The sequence below is a fragment of the Argiope bruennichi genome, chromosome 11 (genome assembly GCF_947563725.1).
Source record: "Argiope bruennichi chromosome 11, qqArgBrue1.1, whole genome shotgun sequence".
Taxonomy (NCBI): domain Eukaryota; kingdom Metazoa; phylum Arthropoda; class Arachnida; order Araneae; family Araneidae; genus Argiope; species Argiope bruennichi.
Window position 1 is genome coordinate 9,320,954 of NC_079161.1, and position 21,403 is coordinate 9,342,356.

The following is a 21,403-nucleotide window of genomic DNA, read 5'->3' on the forward strand; positions in this document are numbered from 1 at the left end:
CTATAAAGATAGGCAATCTGAATCTGCAAGGTGGAAGTCGTGTGTATCGTCAGAAGAAGTCGTGTGGATCGTCAGAAATGGTGTGTGCGAGTGGTCGGAGTCGCCGACGAGTAAACAGATTTGAGAGGATCAGACAGCAAGCAAGCTGCTGAACTATTAGAGATGAAATGCGCTGCGTCATTACAATTGAGTGGCGGTATTTGTTGCAGTAGAAAAATAATTTCGTAACAATAGTTTGTTGATATTTGAATGTTGCCATTCTACAGTAAGCGCGATTTCTGTATCACCTATATACCTTCTCTATACCTTAGTGTTTTATATATAGATAGTTTGTTGATATTTTAATGTTACCGTTCTAGAATCGTAACAAGCTCGAATTCTTTGCTACGCACATTAGTGTTATATGTATATATAATTAATCGCTTAATGTGTCATCTATATTAAATTACGCTATGTAGAGGCACCTCTCACACAAATTGATGAGCTAAAGGCGGGCATAGGGTCGTATGTAAAAAAAGGATTTACTTTGTTGTCAGAGTAAGAATTCTGAAGGAATATGTTGAAATATGCTTTATGGAGAATGAAGGGAGAAGTAGTTTTCATTCCTGCTGAACAAGTAGAAACCCTGGAAAGACTTCCACGCATCCAATTTGGTAACTAAGCAATAATTTTCGCTTAAGTGCACATTCGGCATACTATTTTCTTGCATAAGGCAAACTCATGATAAAGAAGTCGCGAGATGATAGCTTTCTCCTCTTGCATCCAGCAGTGCTGTAAGGTATTTTTAAAATTTTTAAAAATACCTTACTAAATACTTATTAAATAAACAAATTTTTTAAAAAATGAAGGTATTTTTGTTTTTATTAAACATAAAAAATAAATGTAAAAAGAGTAAAAATTATGTTTACTTACAAAATTTTTTTAATATAAATATTAGTGTTAATATTTAAAATTTTCATAATCCCACTATAAGTATCTAATAAATATTGTAGTCATCTTCCAATTATTTATAATTTTTTGTTGATAAAATTTCATTGAATATTACATAATAAATATATAAAATATTTTTTTTGAAAGTAAGCTTTCCACTGTAAATTAAAATAATAAATGATTTTTTTTATTAAGCATCAATAGAACAAAGCTGATATAAATACATAATTTTTTTTTATTTTTAATCTAATTTAAATATATGTTAACTTGTTTCGGATATTTCGGTATTTTCTTTCTCATCATTGTGGCTGAATTTCCTTATTACGATGAATTATACTGAAGGAACAGGCAACTATGTTTATTAAAAATAAAAAAGGTCAGTTTATGAATTGAATGAATTAATTTAATTACTACATGAACAATACTTATTTTTAAAAGTTGAATTTTAACTAAATAAAAATGTTATGCTTACTCAAAGCTTGAAAATTAACGTAATAGTAGGTATGATTTAAAATCACCCACAAAATGGTTATGACTTTCATTCCATGAAATATCTTGATCGAATCTGGAGATGTATCTTTCTTCAGTAGCCGGCAGATATTTGTGTAGAAAGAAAAGCACAGCAGGTATCTGATAGGCATGCCTAAAAGGGTAACAAAAATAAAAACTTTAATAAAACCGTTTTAAAGTACATTTTTATTAGTGCACTAAAAAGTAGAAAATATTTATTTTGTTTTGATTATCTTTATTTTTTTAATAAAGTAAGTATACAAACAGAAAGAATGGCAACAGATAGGGCCGTGGTAAAGGCCTCAGCTTCGAAACTGAAGGGCTTCAGGTTCGAGACCCGATTCACCGAAGATTCGTCGTGTAAGTGGGTCTGGTGCACGTTAAATCCGTAATGATCAAGCGTCCTCTCGCTGGTGTAGTATGGAAGTTTGGAGAGGGGGTGTCAACCCAGGTGTTATCCTCGTCATTTGATCGCGGTTCAAATTTATGAGGTCCATCCCCAAATAGCCTTAGTATTGCTTTAAAACGGATATAGTGCTGCTTTATAACGGATTATAATATACCTCTGCAATATAACTAAACTAAATAGATAACTAAAAAGACCCACTTGGAGCTAGACGAATAAAATTTGGTGTACGATCTTTACACTGAATTTGTAGATTTTTTATGAATTTTGGAAGAAATCCATTCAGAAGAAGTCGGTTTATCAGGCTATCCAAATGAATATAACTACAAAACATAAACAACTAGATGGATAAGATTTGTTACAGTGGTTTAGCATCCCAAGTATAGATCTGTATCGCATTTTGAAGTAATTCCTTCAAAATTTTGACCATCTGTCGATCTGCACACCGGCCTGCTTGTAAATGCGATCTCTCAAAACACAGTGATTGAAATAAATGAAATTATGAATCCGATCCTCTTACTAATATTGTAATATTGTCCGAGTCACTTTTGTTTTTAATCGGTTGAAAAAAAAAGCGTCCAAAATGTATATTAAGTTTCTTTTATTATATTACTAATTACAATTTTCTTACTATCATGACTCTGAAAATAAAAACCTGAGCACTTTTTACATACAGTCTTGCAAAATCTTCACAGTTTTATACGGAAGGGAGAAGGAATAACTCCTTTATTTGGGGGTAGAAAAATTTCGGGAAATCTTTCCTGATGGTTTTATTTTTAATCCTTTCTTTTTTTTTTTGATTATTATAGAATCTTGGAATAATTTTTTTTTTTTCGAAATTCACCGACAGTGAGAATTGCTGAAAAATTATAGTCATAGGTATTGAAAATAGAATTATTTTTTATGACTTAGTTCTGCAATATTTTAGAACTGTGTATTGTCATAGATATCACACAGCTACGAAAAATTTCAAAACGTTCGCAAATCAAGAAAAAGGGGGAAAAATCGATTTCAAAATTCCGTCTCTAATAAAGTTGATATTCCAGAGAACGTCTTGCTTGGCGTTGATATACATTAGTTGCGAAATAACCTTTGGCGTGAATTTGGCATTTATGCTGAAGCCAGAGTATGATACTTGCCGAGTGTTTTTGTCGATTAATCCCTGGCATCTGGTTAAATCAAATTTGGGTTTTAGGCTTGTTTTCCCCAACAAAATTGACGCAGAACTACAATTATAGTCGTAAAATCACATACCAAATTTGATGTGTCTGTCACAGTAATTTGGAGTTAATATTCTTCTGAAAATATAAACCGACGGAACTTAAACCCCTTGCTGAATTTGGCTAAATTTTATTAGGTGTCTACAATATAGATATTAAATCATTGCACGGAATTTTATTTCTCTCTTCATTTTGTGGTTACAATGTTAGTTTATATTCAAATAGTACGACAGACAGACTTTCTAAGCGGAGTTCACTCAAAACTTGATAGAAATGTACTGATTTGGTGTAAAAAAACATATACCAAATTTCATCCATCTGGCTCAGAGTTTTTTGAGTTATTTTTGTTACAAACAGATAAACAGATACAATGGAAAAAAATGTGTTTTTGGAACTCTGTTGTTTGAGAGGTCTAAAACTAGGAATGTCGACAAAATCTAGAGTTCTTTGATGATAACAATACTTTCTCTATACTTCGAATACGAGAAAGTAACAATGAAAATAGTTTCAATTTCAATTCAACAATCAAATCTATTGCTGAAAACTATTAAAGAAATATTTTTTTTTTATAAATTGCGAACATTTAGGAAAAGCTTAGATTTTAATTGAGTATCAATAGGAAAAAAAGAATAAAATAAACAATGTCAGGAGCTAATGCCGAAAAATTTTAAAAGTTCGTTTATTTTTAATTAATGAACAGTCAAAAAATTTCACAGAGCTGCTTATTTCTACCTCCAAAGTATATCTGTACCAAATTTTATAGATCGAAGTCATACAATCTGTCCTGTAAAACATGCACTAATAAACATATCCCCTCATATTCTCTTTTATTCTTAGCAGATATTCTCATTTAATATTTGGCTCTCTTGTTTTATATTTTTCATCAAATTTTAACTCCAACTTTATATAATATTACTATGCATTTGTTTTCTAGTCAGATACAGGCCTTGGCAGGAATATGAATTCTAATCTCTAAAGCGGCCATGTGACTATTTTCTGATTAGTGAATTTTCTCTCGAAACAGGTTGGACCTGCTCCCTCTTCCACTTATGCCCGATCTCAGTGATAGTTAATTTATTTTCATTTTAGAACATTCTACACGTTTCCTAGTTAGCATTTAATTGATAGTTACGGTAGCACAGGAATTAAATTATGCATACATACCAAGTGTGTTATGATATGATTCTTCTTTGGATTTCAGTTTAAATATTACGTCTGCTACCGTCGCAGACGCAGCCAAGGTCAGTAAACAAGCCAATACGGTCCTGCAAATAAAAAATGCGGCTTAGTTATTTGATTAATTAAGATACAGAAATAATTTTAACGCAAAACAAGTAGTAGAAATTATTTGTAATTTGTTTATATTCAAACTAATGTTTTTAATTTTTATGAACTTCATTATAGGTGACTACGGTGAAGATTCGATTTATTTTTGTGAAAATATGAAATATTTTTTTAATTTAATATTCTTTACGTGTGGACAGATTTCTTTATAAAACTGTTTTGAATATTGTTTCCAAGTCCATTTTTTTAAGTTACACTGATTTTTATATTTGCATTTGTACATGATTTAATGCTATTTTATGTTTTAAAAAGCTATTTTCTCAAATTCTAATCTTTGGTATAATTTTCTTTACTGAAACATCATAAATTAAAATCTAATCCTTATTGTTTGTTCAAATATGGCATAATTTCCTATTGTGCACTGCAATTTCCGAAATAAAGAATAAATAATCTTTTTGTTTAGAAATATTTCATAATTGTTTTAGTGCTTCACAATTCGATTGACAATAAAAACACTCCAACCCCAATACCTGAACAGTTGATAGAAATAAAATTATTTTTTTATTTCAGGAGCTAAATAATATATCTTTTAAGTTTTTAACAAAATTTTAAACAAATCATTTCATAAATTTCTAAACTCAAAGATTTTTGTTTTATACCTTTTTTATTTCAAATTTAAAAAAAAAATTTGCCATTTAAATGGTATATTTTGGTTTCATAGATTATTTTAAAATCTTGTTCGTGCAAAAATTAGAAAACATAATTATCTTGGTGCTTAGCTTAGATTCATCAATCCAGTTAAAGGAAGTTAGTAGCCCATATTAGTCCTCAGTCGGTGTGGTGTGGAAGTTTGGAGAGGGAATACCAGCCCAGGTTTCGTTCTCGTCATCTGACAGAGGTTCAAAGTCACTAGATCCGTCCCAAAATAGCCCTAATGTTGCTTTAAAACTAATAATAAGTTAATAAAAGTTATAACTTATTATTGCAGTTATTAGTTTATTATAAATTAGTTTATAATTAACTAATAATAAACTAATAAAGGAAGTTAATGAAATTAAACTAAATTAGTTTAGCGATCCGAATAGCAATTATGTTCGGCTATTTTTTAGATCTTTTTCTTTTTCACACAAGTGAAAATCTATCAAAAAGTTTTTATTTTATTTAACAAGATACTTACATTATGACTATTTCGCTGGAGCTAAATGTAATTTTGTCCACTTTTGTTTCACAATGCGGCACTAAAACTTTAAAATCGATGCCAATCATTTCGAAAACTGAAAGAAAAGAAATGTTAAATTTTAGATATTTAATTTTCTGTCTATTTCATAGAGCTACAAGTTTACAAATTTAAATTTAAATTAAAATTTTCAGAATAAAATTTTACTTCAGAATAAAATTTTACTTCAGAATAAAATTTACTTACTAAAACAATTTAATCTATTACAAACAGCAATATTAATTTCTAATATAAGTATTGCATCTGGAGTTTTTATTCGTGACTTCAATGATTGAGTTTGCTTATATATTGTGAAATACAATTATTCGGAAAATTCACCAGAAAAGTGCTAAACAAAAAGAAAAAGCCAAAGTGGTCTCCTAAAAAATTTCTCGCACTCTGCAATAAGATAAATATTTGTTTTAGGCGCTTCTTATCCTAACTTATTGAATTCAAAATTTAACACAGAACTACAGTTGCAGTCACAATTTAGTAAATACAGACCAACAGATGATCAACCCCTTTTTGACAGATGTCTAAGTATAGAAATTAAATCTGTGTACCGAATTTTCTCCACTTAGCTCTCTCCATTTTTTTAATTACCTTACTTATTTATAATTGAACAGTCGGATTTCCTATGAATAGGATTTGCTCAAAATTTAATAAAAATCTCCAAGTTCGTTGTCAAGACCGTATACCAAATTGCATCCGTCTATTTCAAAGAAATTTTGAGTTAACTTTATCATAGACAAATAGACATGATACCGAAAATATGTTTTTTGAAATCGAAGTCGAGGAGAATGTCCACTAAAACGTAGAGATTCGTCAAAATGTCGAGTTCGAATTTTTTGACGATTACAATATTTTCTCTACATTTCGAATACCAGAATATTAAAGCTATTAAATGTGAATTTTAGTAAAATGAAATTGTATGGGAAACAAGCTTACAGATTTTATATGCTTATGCTATGTTTTTCGTACAACTTGATCAATCGACTATTTAAAATGAAGGCAATTAAATTTTGAGAGGTGGTGAAGAAACAAAAAAGTAAGCGACAGTAGAAATATTTTAGTTGAAGTGGGCTTATTTTTAAAAGCAAAGCGAAGCTGATAAACTTATTTTAAAGGCGCGACTCATTGAAATTATTAAATGCATATATATTGGTTGCCCAAATGAAAAGTGGACAAATTGAATGAAAATATCTTTACTGAAAATCAAAAGTGGGTGTTGTAACACAGGTTCCAACGTCCACAGGCCTTTGCCGCAGAAAGATGGTAGTTGAATCACGAGGAAGTCCTGCACAGCTTCTTTCACTTTTGTCGTCCGAATGGCTATGTGTCCGCCATAATGCTTTCTTAAGTAACCTAAAGATGTAGAAATCACAGGGTGACAAATATGGACTGTACGGCTGGTGTTCCAACATTTCCAAACGTAATTTTTTTAAGGTCGTCTTGGTTTCAAGGGAGACGTGTGGGCGGGCATTTCCATGGAGAAGGACCACTTGTTGTGTGAGAAGGCCTGGCCGTTTGCTTTTAGTTTCCCTCTGTAGTTTTGTCAGAATACTACAGTATTGTGTTGAATTGATAATCTTCCCTTGGGGCCTGTCGATGGACCTGCTATATTTGCTGTCATTTTGATGCAATGGCAAGTGTCTACTTTTCATTTGGGCAAGCCTCATAATTCTATTTTATGAAGAAGCACCGAATAAAGTGTTAAAATAGACATCAAAAGTGTCTATGTTAAAATGCCAACTGCACCTTTGGATGCAATCCTCTGCACTTCTTCTCTGGAACAAGTCGAAGGGACGCATATCGATGATCTGAAATTCAGGTGGTAGGAATACATTGCCGTCCGTAAAAATTCACCTAAGATCTGGAAAAAGAGTTATTCATTGATATATGAATTCACAAATTCTTACTTTAATCGTTATTAAAAGACGCCAGTATTATTTTAACTACAGGGTGATTCAAAACTTGTCGTACAAACTTTAAGGCTTGGTGCAGAGCATTGTAACAATACTTTATTACATAGGGTATGGGTGCAATGGATGCGAAGTTGAAACACAGGAAATAAGAGATGAAAGGATAAAAAGAAATGAATGAAAGGAAAGAAAATAAAGTGTTTTGAGGCACGATGTAGCGAACGGATCCTTTTGCCAGCCCCATCTCCTGATTTATACAGTCTTGATTATTCTTTTTGTCATCTCTGAAGAGTCTTATTTATGCGACTCCATTTGACTCACACCAGGATTCTTTTGCTCGAATGTCTGAAACTGCTGCGTGTGCATGAAATACCTGGCATCTCTTAACGTGTACGAAAATTATTTCGCCAACGCCGCCATGCATGTATCACTGCTGGCGGATGAAATTTTGAACATTTATTGCAAACAGTGCACTTCGTCTTTACTTTCAGCTCTAATTTTCTGTATTTGCGCCTCATCACATCACTTGCGCCCATACATTACTATCCAATAAAGTATTGCTTACACTATTCTGTGCCTACTCTTAACGTTTATACCGTGAATTCGGGATCACCCTTATAATGAAACCTGCACACTTTTCTTATATTATATGATGATAGAATATTAACAAATAATGAAAATATTAACAAATAATAAACAGTTAACTGTTTTTGACGTGTATACTCGTCATGGAAAAAGTATAACATTTTGAATTATGTCGAGTTTATTCGTCAAGAGTAACAAGCAGTGACAATTTGCAGTTTGAATTACAATTTTAGTAAAAACTGAAACATGTTCGTAAATTTCAAGATGTGTAAAATATTTTGAGGCCAAGTCGAAATCAAAAGATTATTAATAATTATTATAAAACACCCGATATATAATATGAATTTTTTCTTAAATGTATGTCTCTGTTTTGGTATCCCAAAAGCAATAAGGCGAACATAAATTGTTTTAGACTATTTAATAAGTGGCGTTCCTGGTAAAAAAAACCGGGATGGGTATCCTTATGTATTCTTTTTACATATATTCTGGAGGCGGCGTTTTTTATGGTTCATGTGCAAAAAAATATGTTAGTTTAAGTAAAAACATAAATGTTATTATTGAAATAAAAAAATAAGTCATTTTATTACAAAATAATTTCATATTACACATACTCTGTGTTTGACGAGTGCACTCGTTATTTTTGTGACACAATTTAGATACACATTTTCCGAATAGGTTGAAATAGTTAACTAGTGAAAGGAATAGCAATTTTTCTTTTCTGATGTTGAAAATGCGAATGATCTCCGCGTCTTTATATATGAAGTCAATGCCTTAATAATAGGAATGGGATAACAAAAAATGCATTCACTCAACAATTTTAGTTACTTACCACGTCAGGACGAGAGATGTTGATAAACTGTGGAATTTCTTCGTCATAGGACACAAACGGCACTCTAGGAGGCAGTGGTGGATCCACTTCCACCAAGCAATACTGGCCCCGGAAATGTCCCGGTACATCGGTGTTAATGCAGATGTCATAATCCCCGAACGAGTTGATGCTTCCCCCGAAGATCCCATTGGGTATCTTGCCAGATGAGTCTATCACTGTGAATTAGGCAAAATGACAACTTAGCCAAGATTCGGCATACTTGACTAAAGATGAAAGTTTTGGGGAGAAAAGTCTATTGTATTTTGCCCTTATTTGTTTGATTTTTTCAATTATCACTGAAAAACAAAGTACTTTTATATAATACATTGTCATAGATATGGATTTCCTTCTGGAGGTTCGCCGCTGAAACTAAACTCAACAAGTTATAAATTATTTAAAATAAAGTTCTTCAGATTATGATTAATGTAACCTAGTGCATCAAGAACTTGTTCTCATATTTATGACTAATAACTATTATGACTATAAAGTTCTAATAGTATGACTATAGAGTCATGACTATGAAGTTACATATTATGACTATAAAGTTCTTCATATTATGACTAATGTAACCGAGTACATCAAGGACTCATTATCTGACTTGAGAATAAAGAGAGTAGATAACACCACGAAAGTTGTATGAAATCTTTTTACTGAAATCTATTCATCACCCAAATCCAGTTATTCCTTTCAATTACTACTAGCCGCCTTTGGCGATCTGATCGCCAGGTAAAAAGGTAAGTCCTGCAGAGAATTTATGATAATATTTTGCAGCTCCATTGAGTAGCTAAGCGAAGCGTTTGATTAAATACAGCTATAAAAATGCTCAATGAATAAAGTAATCTGAAATTCGTATGATGCTTTGTTTATATTTGACTGTTGCCAATAAAAGAGATTCCTGTGTGTAAAGTGTAATAAAAGAGATTCCTGTGCCACTTACGTTAGAGTATATATAAATTTGCTCTGAACAATGTTAAATAACTTTTTTTTTTACGAAACTACAACATAGTGCTACCACAATGAACTCTTTTCGCAATACCAGATGAATTTATATCATGTCCATTAGATTAAGATCTAGATAAAATCCATGTCCTCCCAACCATTTTTTTTCTCTTTTATATAGTTATTTACCTTTTTGATTGGTGACTTTTTTCCTTATTCATTTCATTTCAAATCTTTGAGTTTCGAATCTATTTATGTACTTTGGTTAAAGCAGAAGGTGAGTTTGAGCAAAAGTGTCCAAAACTTGTGCATAAGCACACAGTCCAATCTTTGTCGTGTTTCAATATATATTTTTTATGGACTGAATTCATGCATATGGCTATTTATTTGGGATCTTTGACTAAAATTTCCGAGATGAATCGGAATTTTACGAGAAACTTTCAAGATGTAGAAAACATTCTAGATGTAGGGAAAAAAAACCCTCTAGAGAAAGCCTTCTCAATATAGAAATGTATGGGTATATTTTTCATTTACTCTCAATTCAAATTATTTATATATAACAAGAAAGGAACCGTAACTTATTTACTAATCGTATCCTTTAAATGTGTTTCTTTGCAAGTGGTTTTAGAATAACATCATGAAATTTTGTCGGACAAAAATTATACATGAATAGTGGCATCAAAGTACGTTCGGTATACAATTTCAAAGATGCCAGATACTTCACAAAACGAAGATCATTCAAAATGACAACCGCAGTGGATATTTGAAAGTAAAGGGAATCTATCCAAAATTGTACACCTAGCATTTCATCCATTTTTCCCAAGTCCGCCATTTTTCCAGGTTCAGGTGTACCCAGTTTTGAGTCATTATGTAAATTTTAATATAAATGATTTTTCAATACTTTTTTTTGTCTTTCGTCATTAGTGTCTGCATGTTTCTCCGAAAATGTTTGCTATAAGCTTTTACCTTACTTTCAATCTTTTAATGTCACTCCATCCTTTTTAGCTTTACCCATTCATTTTGAAATATCTTTGCATTTAACTAGTTTTAGAATTTCAGTTATATAATATGAAGTTGATTTGGAATCTTTCAGTAAAGAAATGAATGAGCCTGAATCAGGCACACACATAAGTAAACTTATCTCTATAGAACAGTTCACCATTACTGAAGATAATGCACTAAAGCAGTGCAGCAGACTTCTGCGGTAAAGCAGAAGTTACAATTAAGACTAAAATACGCTATATATTTGCTATTGAGTGATCCTTTCTTGCAACTTCTAAATAAGTTTCAGCAATGAATAATTTAACAAATATTCAGTTTTTCTCATCATACATATCTATAATAAATATATATCAATATACTAAAAGTATATATATACTGAACTTCTGAATATATAAAAGTATATAATGAGCATATAAGTATATATTCAGTTCTTTGCGTATACTTCTACCCATCTTTTCGCCTCATCATCCGATAAAGTGAGTTAAGAATATTGCTAATGCTTCTAACATTAAATTAGACCATTTGGATTCAATTTGGGTGCTAATGTAGTTTGATTACTTTGTGTATGAAAAATTCACTTCATTATATTTCTATTACAAAACTATCTATCCTATAATTCGTTAATCTTGATTCTAGTTAATATTATAAAGGATAAAAAAAACTTTATTAATTTATAATGCTTAAGGAATACTTATCTTTTTAAAGCATTTAATGATCTACTGATAATATGAAATAAATCGCACTACATTTTACCTTGAACTAAACAACTGTAAAAGAAAAAATTGTTTTCAAAATTTTCGATTTCAAAAATGATTTTTTAAATTTAGAATTTTACATTTTATCTTGAACTAAACAATTTAAAAGAATCTATTCAATTTTTCGATGTCTGAAAGGATTTCTTTAAAATAGAATTTTACATATTACTTTGAAGAATTTTACATATTACTTCTTACTTTATAGAATTTTATATTTTACTTATTACTTTTACATATTAATTTTACAATTACTTTTACATATTAATTTTACAATTACTTTTACATATTAATTTTACAATTACTTTTACATATTACTTTTTACATATTACTTACTTTTACTTTAATTTCAAAAATAATCTTTGCAAATTTTTCACCTCAGAAAATATTTTTTAAATTTAGAATTCAAATTATTGGCTTCTCGTCATGCATTTGATTGTACTTCATTATTCTTTGGCAACAGTAGATAATGTTTCGATATTTTGTTGCTACTCTTCCTGCTTTAAACATTCCTTTAGAAATTTGGAATTATAACTAATGAAAAAACTACACAAAATTAATTCTAATACTAGCTTTCTTTTGAAAACTAGTATGAGAATGAGAGACAAACAATTCTGCCTAGAATTTCTAACAATGCATATAAAATGCTTTTATAAAAATTTCGTTCAGAATATTAAAATTAAAGACTGTTAGAAAATGAAAAGTTAATAAAATGCTTTAAGAAAATAAATTTTTGAAATACAAGTATTTTCTGTGAACAGTTTTAATGTCCAGTTAAAAATTATTCACTAGATATTGTTTTCTTTTGCGTTTCTACTAGTGTTTTAGAAAACAGGAAATTTCTTCAAACATTGATAATTTATGTTTTTCTGTAAACATTAACCATCATTAGTACTAACAATTCATTCGTCCGAGCGAAAACCAGTTTTGTTTCGGGGGAAGTGTAATTTCTTTGAAAATGGTTTACTCTAATAATTGTATTTTTGACTGAGGGTTAAATCAACCAGAAAGGTTAACTTGCTTTTCATAAGCAAAAAATATATTAAATATTAATTTAAAATAAAGTTTAAAGTAAGTTTTTTTATTATAAATTTTAAAACTTTGCTGAAAAAGTGAAAATGAATTATTTTTCAATTCAATTTTTATTTTTCAACAATTATTAAAAACTAATTATTTATTCAATATGCCTATAGTTATAGTTATTCAATATGCATATAGTTAATATAAATAATTAGGTTTTAAAATAATGCTAGTTGACATGCAGCCTACTTGTATTTTATGTGAACATTGTTTATCGATATAAAACTTATCTGAACTAAGTGGATATTGGCTAATTTAAAATGGATGGTACCCCAATGAAAATTCGATTTTTTTTCAAAAATTTGAATTAAAATATAAGGTTTTAAAATGATGAAAAAACGACAACTTCTGAAATAAAACAGGCAATCAAGTTTTATTATAAAATGTTATAATAAATTATGAATATGGAATAAATAACTTTAACAAATTAAGTGAAAATAATAAAAACTAAAATGTATTAATATGTAAATAATTCATATAAACAGTATCCTGCGTTCTGAATATAAAAAAACTGTTCAGATTTTTTCCCCTCAAAATATAAAGTATAATTCTCATTTTAATACTTTGATTTTTTTAAAAATTTAGTATTTTTATTGCTTTTTCTATTGAATATTTTAAACAACAATTAAGTTCTTAAAAGATATTTACAAATGATCTCTGAGGAGAAAAGATAATAATCAAGTCTTGTGTCTTTAAGTAAATATTTAAAAAACAGAAGCCAAAAATATTTTTTTTACAATTCTTAATTCTTAGTAAACAAAGTTAATTGTAATTGTGGATGCTGTTTAAACATTATAAACATATAAAATAGGAAAAAAAATTCCCCCTCCCCCGAAAAAAATTCAAATTGCAAGCGAATTTAAGTTAAAAACGTCGAGTAAGCCAGATTCCTTTGTAGTTATTTTATAATTTAGTGATCATGCATGAATTAGAATGGATAATACATGCTCTAGAAAAATTATTGATAATACATGGTATTTTTCGAAACGAAAGTGCATATGGCTGGATACTAATAAATGCAAAAGAATTCAAATCTAAAATTTTATAAATTTTAAAAACAGAAATACAAAAAAATAAAAGAATCACTTACTTCTAAACGCCCAGAGTTTAGTCTGTTTGAAATCAGCCAAGAGCTTGAAGAGACCTTTTGTGCAACCTGTTGTCAAATTTAAAGTTTCCGATGCCTGCATGATGGCAGGCAAAGAGTTCTTCACTATCATGCCGGCTAATTTTTTCACTGCCTTTTCAGCTGCTTTCCATTTCGATAGCGAAGAATCTTCATTCTTTGGTTCTGGCGTTGTAGCTCGGGTGATATTTTCAGTCGCATAAGATGATGAACCTACGTATGATGTACACGAGAGAGTTCCAACCAGCAAGAAGAAGAATAAAATTTTCAGATAAATATTTGGATATTTCATGATGGAATCTCTTCACGAAGAATTTTAAACTCAGGATAAGATATTTAGCGATCGAAATATTTTATAAATTGATTATAAGTTAAAATGATATTGAAAAATTTGCTGATGAAGTGAATTAAATTCAAGCGATGTCCTAAACAATTCCTAATAATTTCTACAGTAGCTTTGAAGATTCCAGCAGTCAAAATCTATATTCAAAGTAATAATAACTAGTTCGTGATGAAACAATGTAATCAGGTAGAAGCTGAACCCAGTTAGGTCACTTGAACTATAATGATACAAAATCTTTTCGGCGATGTTTAAGATAATTAAATAGAAAACAGTATTAAATGACTTTCAATCAAAAATATCTCAAATAGTCTATAAAATATAAGTAAAAATACGTTCAATAGAAGTTTAGTGTCTATAACGTCTGTTACGAACAGGTCAAAATATTTGAATCCTTAAATCTAAGAATGTATCAGATAATCTGCTAAAAATATGTGTGAAATATCCTGTTTTAATAAAATTGAATTCCCCATAGGGTTTTTATTCTGGGCTTTCATTTGTTAATTCCCATTTTGACGTCACTAGCGTAAGACCCGCCCTAGAAGCTAGTTGTATGTTTGACGCTTCTTAGTTTGTTTATCAGTTTCTTTTTTCGTGTTTGAGTAGGAGAAAGTGCTGGAATCCCCCGTGCAGAAGCAACAGAGAATCCACAGTTCCACGTGACCTTCTAGGTGAAAGGGTTTTCGCGAGAAAGTTCATAGCCCGGAGGCAGTTGCCTACTGAAATTGGATTATCCACTTTGGTACGCAACACCTGGAGTTGGGAACTTTCGACATAATGACGGATTGTTTTGGAAAAGATCACACAACTCCAAAGTCGTAATTTAAAGGGGGCCCTTTTAAGGGTGTACAGCCTAGAAGGGCCAGAAGAATGACTTACTTTCCTTAGAGCTCTAAGCTTATGATTTCTTGCTTCTAAAATAATTTCAAAAAAAAAATCTCTTCCTCGGGGTTTTGAATTTTTGAAAATTTTTAATTAATAATAGAATTAAAATTAATTTTATTTTTAAATTTGTATTTTGTTTTATTTTTGTTTTTTTAATAAAAAAATTTCTAGAATTAAATCAATTCTTTGTTTCCTTACTTATTCTTCATAAGCAAAATAATAACAATGAAATAAAATAAATTAAAAAAAAATATATTTCAACTCAAAGAAATTTGTCAGCATTTCATGGTAAGAAAATCAAAGAGAAAAATTGATGCCATTCATTTATGATAATTTAAAATGAATTCCTTTTTAAAACGATTATCAAACACATTTTAAAGGAATGTTTTGTGAAATCTGAGAAGATTTTATTATAATAATTACTCTTTATTATTAGCATTATTAATTAGGAAGTTTTAAGAACTCTAATTTGTTTTATGTGACATCAATTTGCACTTTATCAACAATTTAAGAAACTTTGTTCTTAAATAATCATTACAAAACAACAATAATTCTTAAAATTGTTCGTTCAAATTGTAATCGGAGTAAGTATTAAATTTACCCCTTTTCATGTTTAACAGACGCATCGAATTGTTGATTTTGTAGTTTTGAATCTGCAGTTAAGTGAAAGCATTAAGTAATTTAAAATGCAAAAATAAATTGGAAAAATTATTGCTCCTTATGTTATTATAGAAATTAAAATAATAATAAATGTCCCAAATAATATGTGTTATCAAATTAGAAAATCAATACTCAGATCAAGTAGTTAAACAATTAATTAGGGTAAGTATTTTAGTCAGAATTCTTGCAGGATTTTGATTATCTTTCTTCTTATGTAAATCTTGTTCATATTTTAGACGAGATTGATATAGTCATTGTAAAAATAATTTTCTCTTCAAAAGGACGTATATTTTGCTATTGTCTAATAATTAAGAATAGTAAAAAGTTGAAATTATTTTTGACATTGTTAGAAAAATCACGCACCCACGCGCGCACACTTTTATTATTTACTGGGTAATCACACTATAAAAATTCTTTTTTAAAAACAAAGTCTTTTGATGTGTCAGGAAAACGATTCTGAAGAAATAAAATAACATCTCTTCCCTCCTTCTGTGGGTTTTTAAACTGGTATTAACGTACTGCTTCCAGTATGAGAACTTGTTTATTCAAGCGAAGAAACTTAAAAACACTTTTCTCTTTTACGAACTAAGCAAAGTTTTTTCCCCTTCGTTTATCAATAGAAAATAATGGTAAAAAAACTTCCTGAAAATAACGAGAAGAAAATTTCGACATTCTCGACATCTGACAAATAGACGTTTTACTACGCCTCGAATCTGCAAAACATATTATTTGAAATGTTTTGGAATTCAAAACAGCAGTTCAACAACAACAAGGGAATGAATTTTAATTTGCGGTTTTTATACCAACTTGTTGATTTTTATCAAATTTTGAAAATAATTAGTCTGCCGATTCAACTTTGCATATACGTGAACGAAATAATCGAAAAATCTAATGATCTAAATACATTAAGTTTGTGATAAAGCATAAAATTAAAAATTTGAATCAAAGTTTGGGTGAAATGCGCCCTAAGAGGAGACAGTTCCTAGTCTATATCTATATCTATATCTATACTTATAATAAAGCTCAATGTGTGTGTGTGTGTGTGTGTGTGTTGGCGCTCTACAGGCCAGGTCATTTGACATACAGCTACCAAATTTGGTACATGTATACCTTAGAGGTCGGGAATGTGCACCTGGGGTCCCTTTTTTTGAAATTTTAATTATTAATTAAAAATTAACTTTCCCGCCAAAAAAATCTTCCATTTTCCCCACCGCCAACTTTTCCGCCAAAATAATCTTCCATTTTCCCCAACGCCAAATGATTTAGGCTTTAGTTCTTTTTTTCTCCCAACAGTAATGAGGCTAGGGTTAAGATTTTTCGACGGATTATTTCAAACGATTCTGTTTATTTTCTTAATGTTTAATGCATTTAAAATTAAACGTTGTTAATTAATCCATGTTTTAGATTCATTCTGAAGTACTTTTGAATTAAAATAACACAGAATAAAGGAAATTAAAAATGTATAATCTGCATAGCGTCACCCCAACTGGCGTAGAAAAATTCACGCATTTGCGTTATCGTAAAAGGCGAAGAAAATTCACGCATGCGCACTGTGTTCTGACTGTTGGCATGGCAACCATTATCAACGGACGATTTAAATTACTTTTAAGTTAGTTGTATGCTTTTGTAAGTAAATTGTATTTATGTTAGTTATATATTTTTTGTATATGCTTATAGTTTTAAGTACATCGTTTTTTAAGTAGTTTTTTTTTAACCTGTTTTCAATGATTTAAATTATTTTTAGGCTAATTGCATGCTTTTGTAATTAAATTGTATTTATGTTAGTTATATATTTTTTGATATATGCTTATAGTTTTAAGTACATCGTTTTTTAAGTAGTTTTTTTAAACCTGTTTTCGACCGATTATTTTAAACGATTCATTTTATTTTCTTAGTGTTTGATGCATTTAAAATGAAACATTGTTCATTAATCGATCTGTTCATGATGAATCTGAGAAAATTTTGTTGACAAATTCTTGAGATATTACATAAATTAAGAAAGATATTCTTTAGTGCCCATAAAGTTTAAACGCTCAGTGACTCTGTTATCAGTAATCATATTATTAAAAAAAATGCTTTATTTCAGTATAAAAATATTATTATATTAATTGCAGATTCATCATTTACACTTTAATTTAAAGCATAAATTCTACGGGAGCTAACAGAAAATTTGAGAGATACATATCACGTTATGACTGAAGGCCTTTATAATATTATGAGTGAATTATATGACTATCAAAATGTGAAGTTTTAAAATATTTTGCTGAAGAATCTATTAAAGTTGGAATTGCATAAAATATTAAATTATTAAAATTTTAGCGAACATTAAGATCGGCGAACCGGCTGGTCGCCAAAGGCGGCTAGTTATAAAATATAATTCAAATGCACAAAAATCGATGGGAAAGCTGTTATAAAGCTTTTTTTAAATATTCAATTATAGATCAAATTATCATAAAACTAACAATTAGCGAGCAAGATTGAAGTTTTAGAAGCTGAATCTCGGCTTCGAGATAGGAGAGTTTGGCTTCCAAACCCATTTATGAAAGTAGTATGCTAGTATACGGACCTCGTCTCAAAATCTGCAAACTTAAATTGTTTATGCGTTTGAATTTGAAGAGGTAAATGTCGACTCAGACGCCCTCTTCGTCATCTAACCATGCTTCTAAATTAAAAACTTTATGAACGAAATTCTGTAACTTTAAGAAAGTATCTTAAGTAATCATCCGTAAAAATGGCAGTGCACTCAATTCGTGCTGCAGACAGTAATCGAATCTAGATATGAGGGATAAAATCATCGCCTTGTTCTATTTTTAATGAAATCATCATCAGGTTTAACATCATTTAATATCTCAGAAGGAATGTTTTGAATCAGTTTTCTAATAAATCTTGTGTTCTGTTACCTACACAGAGATAACTTATTTTTCAGTTAGTCTAAAGTGAGAAAAAGAGAATAATTTGAAAACAAATTGCAAAATAGTTTTTCTAAAATATTTTTAACTATGACGAATTAAAATTTAACAAAATTATTAGAACTTAGAATTTTAAATTAGAAATTAACTGAGAATTTTATATTATAGTGTTTCTGAAAATTATCGGATGTTTAATTTGGGAAAATAAACGTAAAAAGGAAATATAAAAAAATCATAGAGAAAATTAAAAAAAAATTAAATAGATGAACTAAATTTGCTGAAATGATATAAGTCGAAAATATTTTATTATTACTTTTACATAAAAATATTAATTAGTTAACTGTATCGATCGCTTCGGAAAATGCGTATCTAAATTGTGTCGCAAACATTTAGCGATGACGAGTACACTCGTCCTACACAGTATGTGTAATATGAAATTATGTGGTAATGAGATGTCTTTTTTATTTCAATAATCACATTTATTTATTTACTTAAACTAACACGCATTTTTCGCACATGAACGAAAAGAAACATAAAATTCATTTATTATTGCTTTTGCTTCATATGTTTATGAAAGTGCGCCAAAATATTATTGGTAATACCAGAAAAGTAATAATAAAACAAAACCTAAAGGACCAGAGGAAAAAAAATATTGAAAAATTTATTTTTTCGAGTTTATATGAAAGTTATGCAAGTCCACAAATAGGCTCTTAAAATAAGAAAATAGGTGTTAACTAACATCTCGTAAGTAAGATTTGGTTTTCCAGTAGTTAATAATTTGGAATTCAAGCAAAATACTTGAACCATCCATGTCGCAAAAACTATAGATCACTAAGTTCCCTAGTTTTATGCTTTTTTATTGTTATTCTCAAAAAGGGCTATTGAAAAAAATTTCCCCATCCGATTAGTGTTCGAATTCGATTTTGGATAATGATTTAGCCTTTTTTAAGCGTGTTTAAATTGTAATGCTGACCTTTAAGGCGGTTAAGACCGTAAATTAACTTGTTAAAATATCCATATCCGATTATTTTCGTACAAACAAATAAACAAAAAGATGCCGATAGTTTCCATTTAGTAAATAAATAAGAAAACGAAATATTAAAAAAATCCCAATGAAAAAAAATTTAATAATTCAAATCTGGAAAAGAAAGTCTGTACGATATTTTAGTTTATTGGTTTCGAGCAACCTCTCTTGAAATCGCATTATTTTATTCTGTTATAATTAAGAAAATATTTATAAATCTATAATAGAATTTCAAATATTCTTTTGTATTTTACGGCTCTAAAGTTCGAAAATAGAATAAAAAAACAAAACAACGGAAATGATATATAAAAATGATGCTAGTTTAAAATAGATATTAATTTACGCATTTTGTTGAAATGTTATAAGAGAAAAAAATTTCCTTGACTATAAATATTTCTTGTTTGTATTGAATATTTTTACTTGTTAATATTAATTATTTGAAAGAAAAAAAAAGATTGAAAGTTTTCTTGACTTCATTAATTTTCTATCTAATCCTACTAAAGAACATAACTATTATTTTATGATAATGAATTAAAATATTTGGAATTTAATTTTACTATATAGCTTAAAAGATTTTTTTGAGTACTTTTAAACAACTAAAAAAACTATTGCCAACATAAAATTGAGTAGCACAAAAAAAAAAAAAAAAAAAAAACGAAATACCCAGGGTGATAGATCAGTAGAATTTTAATTTAAAGTAATACTTATTCAACGGAGTTCAATAAAACAATCTAAACAGAGGAAGCTAGTGATGCTAGTGCTTTAGACTATAAAACTAGTGAAAAGTCTAAAAGAAAATTGCGAACGACGTTTTGCTGAATAATAATATTTGTGTTACGCTCTTTCACTAAGCGCTAAAGTTAACGGTTTAAGAGGTCTTGCATAATTAATTATTAAAATCTTAAAAGCAGAAAAATTGGGTTCGTATATACAAAGATAATGGTTGTCTTATAACTGCAGGGCTGAAGAATATACAAGCGGCGTAAAACTAAAAGGAAAATATTATTTCAAGTTGGATTGAAATGAAAGATACGCCAGATTATTATGATCTTAAAGCCTTTTTTTTTTTTTTTTTCGGATTGAATAAGGATCTAGACATAAAAAATAATAATATCCCGAATGAATGCAATTTTTCTTTTTAGTAAATAATTCTTATTAAAAATGTAAGGATACCATTTAATTTCTATAAATCATCCTATAGTTTCTTCTTTTTATAAATTTTAATGTGCATGAAATATAAACAATTATCTTATTCTACTGAAATTATCCTTTCATATCGTTATGTGTTACTTATGGCACTTGCCATAGACAAGCCACTGACGAAATCAAGGATTAAAGCCGAGTTTGTGCAGTAGCTTCTGAATGTAAAGACCCCTGAGCACCCGAGGGCAGAAGTCTGAACTTCTCGCTCATATGAAGATGACACTCACACACTCTCTTGCAAAACCCCTTTTTACAGGGGGGGGGTGCTCTTTCACACACCTCGCAGATAGAACACAGAGTAAGGAACAAACATGCCCGAACCAGAACTCAAACCCGGGACGCCCAGATCACGGGGAAGACGCTCTACCCCTAGACCAGGACGCCGGCTATATCGTTATTATTTGAAGCAATTTATATGTAGTCCCTAAAAAAGTGCACACAAATTTCGACACAATAACACAATAAATAAACACAAATTTCGACGCGCTGTCTCGTTTTGATAAGAATTTAATAGCATTTAGAACTCGGGTGTGGAATTTTGA

At 29.6% G+C, this 21,403-nt stretch overlaps 2 protein-coding genes across 4 annotated transcripts in view; one reads left to right on the forward strand and one right to left on the reverse strand.

Moving 5' to 3' along the window:
* The window catches only part of LOC129957522 (nose resistant to fluoxetine protein 6-like), a 47,854-nt gene that overhangs the window by 26,218 nt on the left and 233 nt on the right, over positions 1 to 21,403 (reverse strand). The window contains exons 2-7 of one of the 2 annotated variants that reach the window (XM_056069862.1): positions 13,805 to 14,053; positions 8,903 to 9,117; positions 7,325 to 7,439; positions 5,528 to 5,624; positions 4,231 to 4,331; positions 1,403 to 1,573 (exon numbers count right to left, since the gene is read on the reverse strand). In XM_056069862.1, the coding sequence (XP_055925837.1) occupies positions 1,403 to 1,573; positions 4,231 to 4,331; positions 5,528 to 5,624; positions 7,325 to 7,439; positions 8,903 to 9,117; positions 13,805 to 13,934 (829 nt within the window). In that variant the 5' untranslated portion in view covers positions 13,935 to 14,053. Of the gene's footprint in view, positions 1 to 1,402; positions 1,574 to 4,230; positions 4,332 to 5,527; positions 5,625 to 7,324; positions 7,440 to 8,902; positions 9,118 to 13,804; positions 14,591 to 21,403 lie in introns of those variants that run through there. The other variant, XM_056069860.1, reaches the window with a different exon arrangement.
* Positions 1 to 21,403, forward strand: part of LOC129957523 (uncharacterized) — a 139,431-nt gene that overhangs the window by 5,004 nt on the left and 113,024 nt on the right. The gene's annotated exons all lie outside the window — the stretch shown is intronic.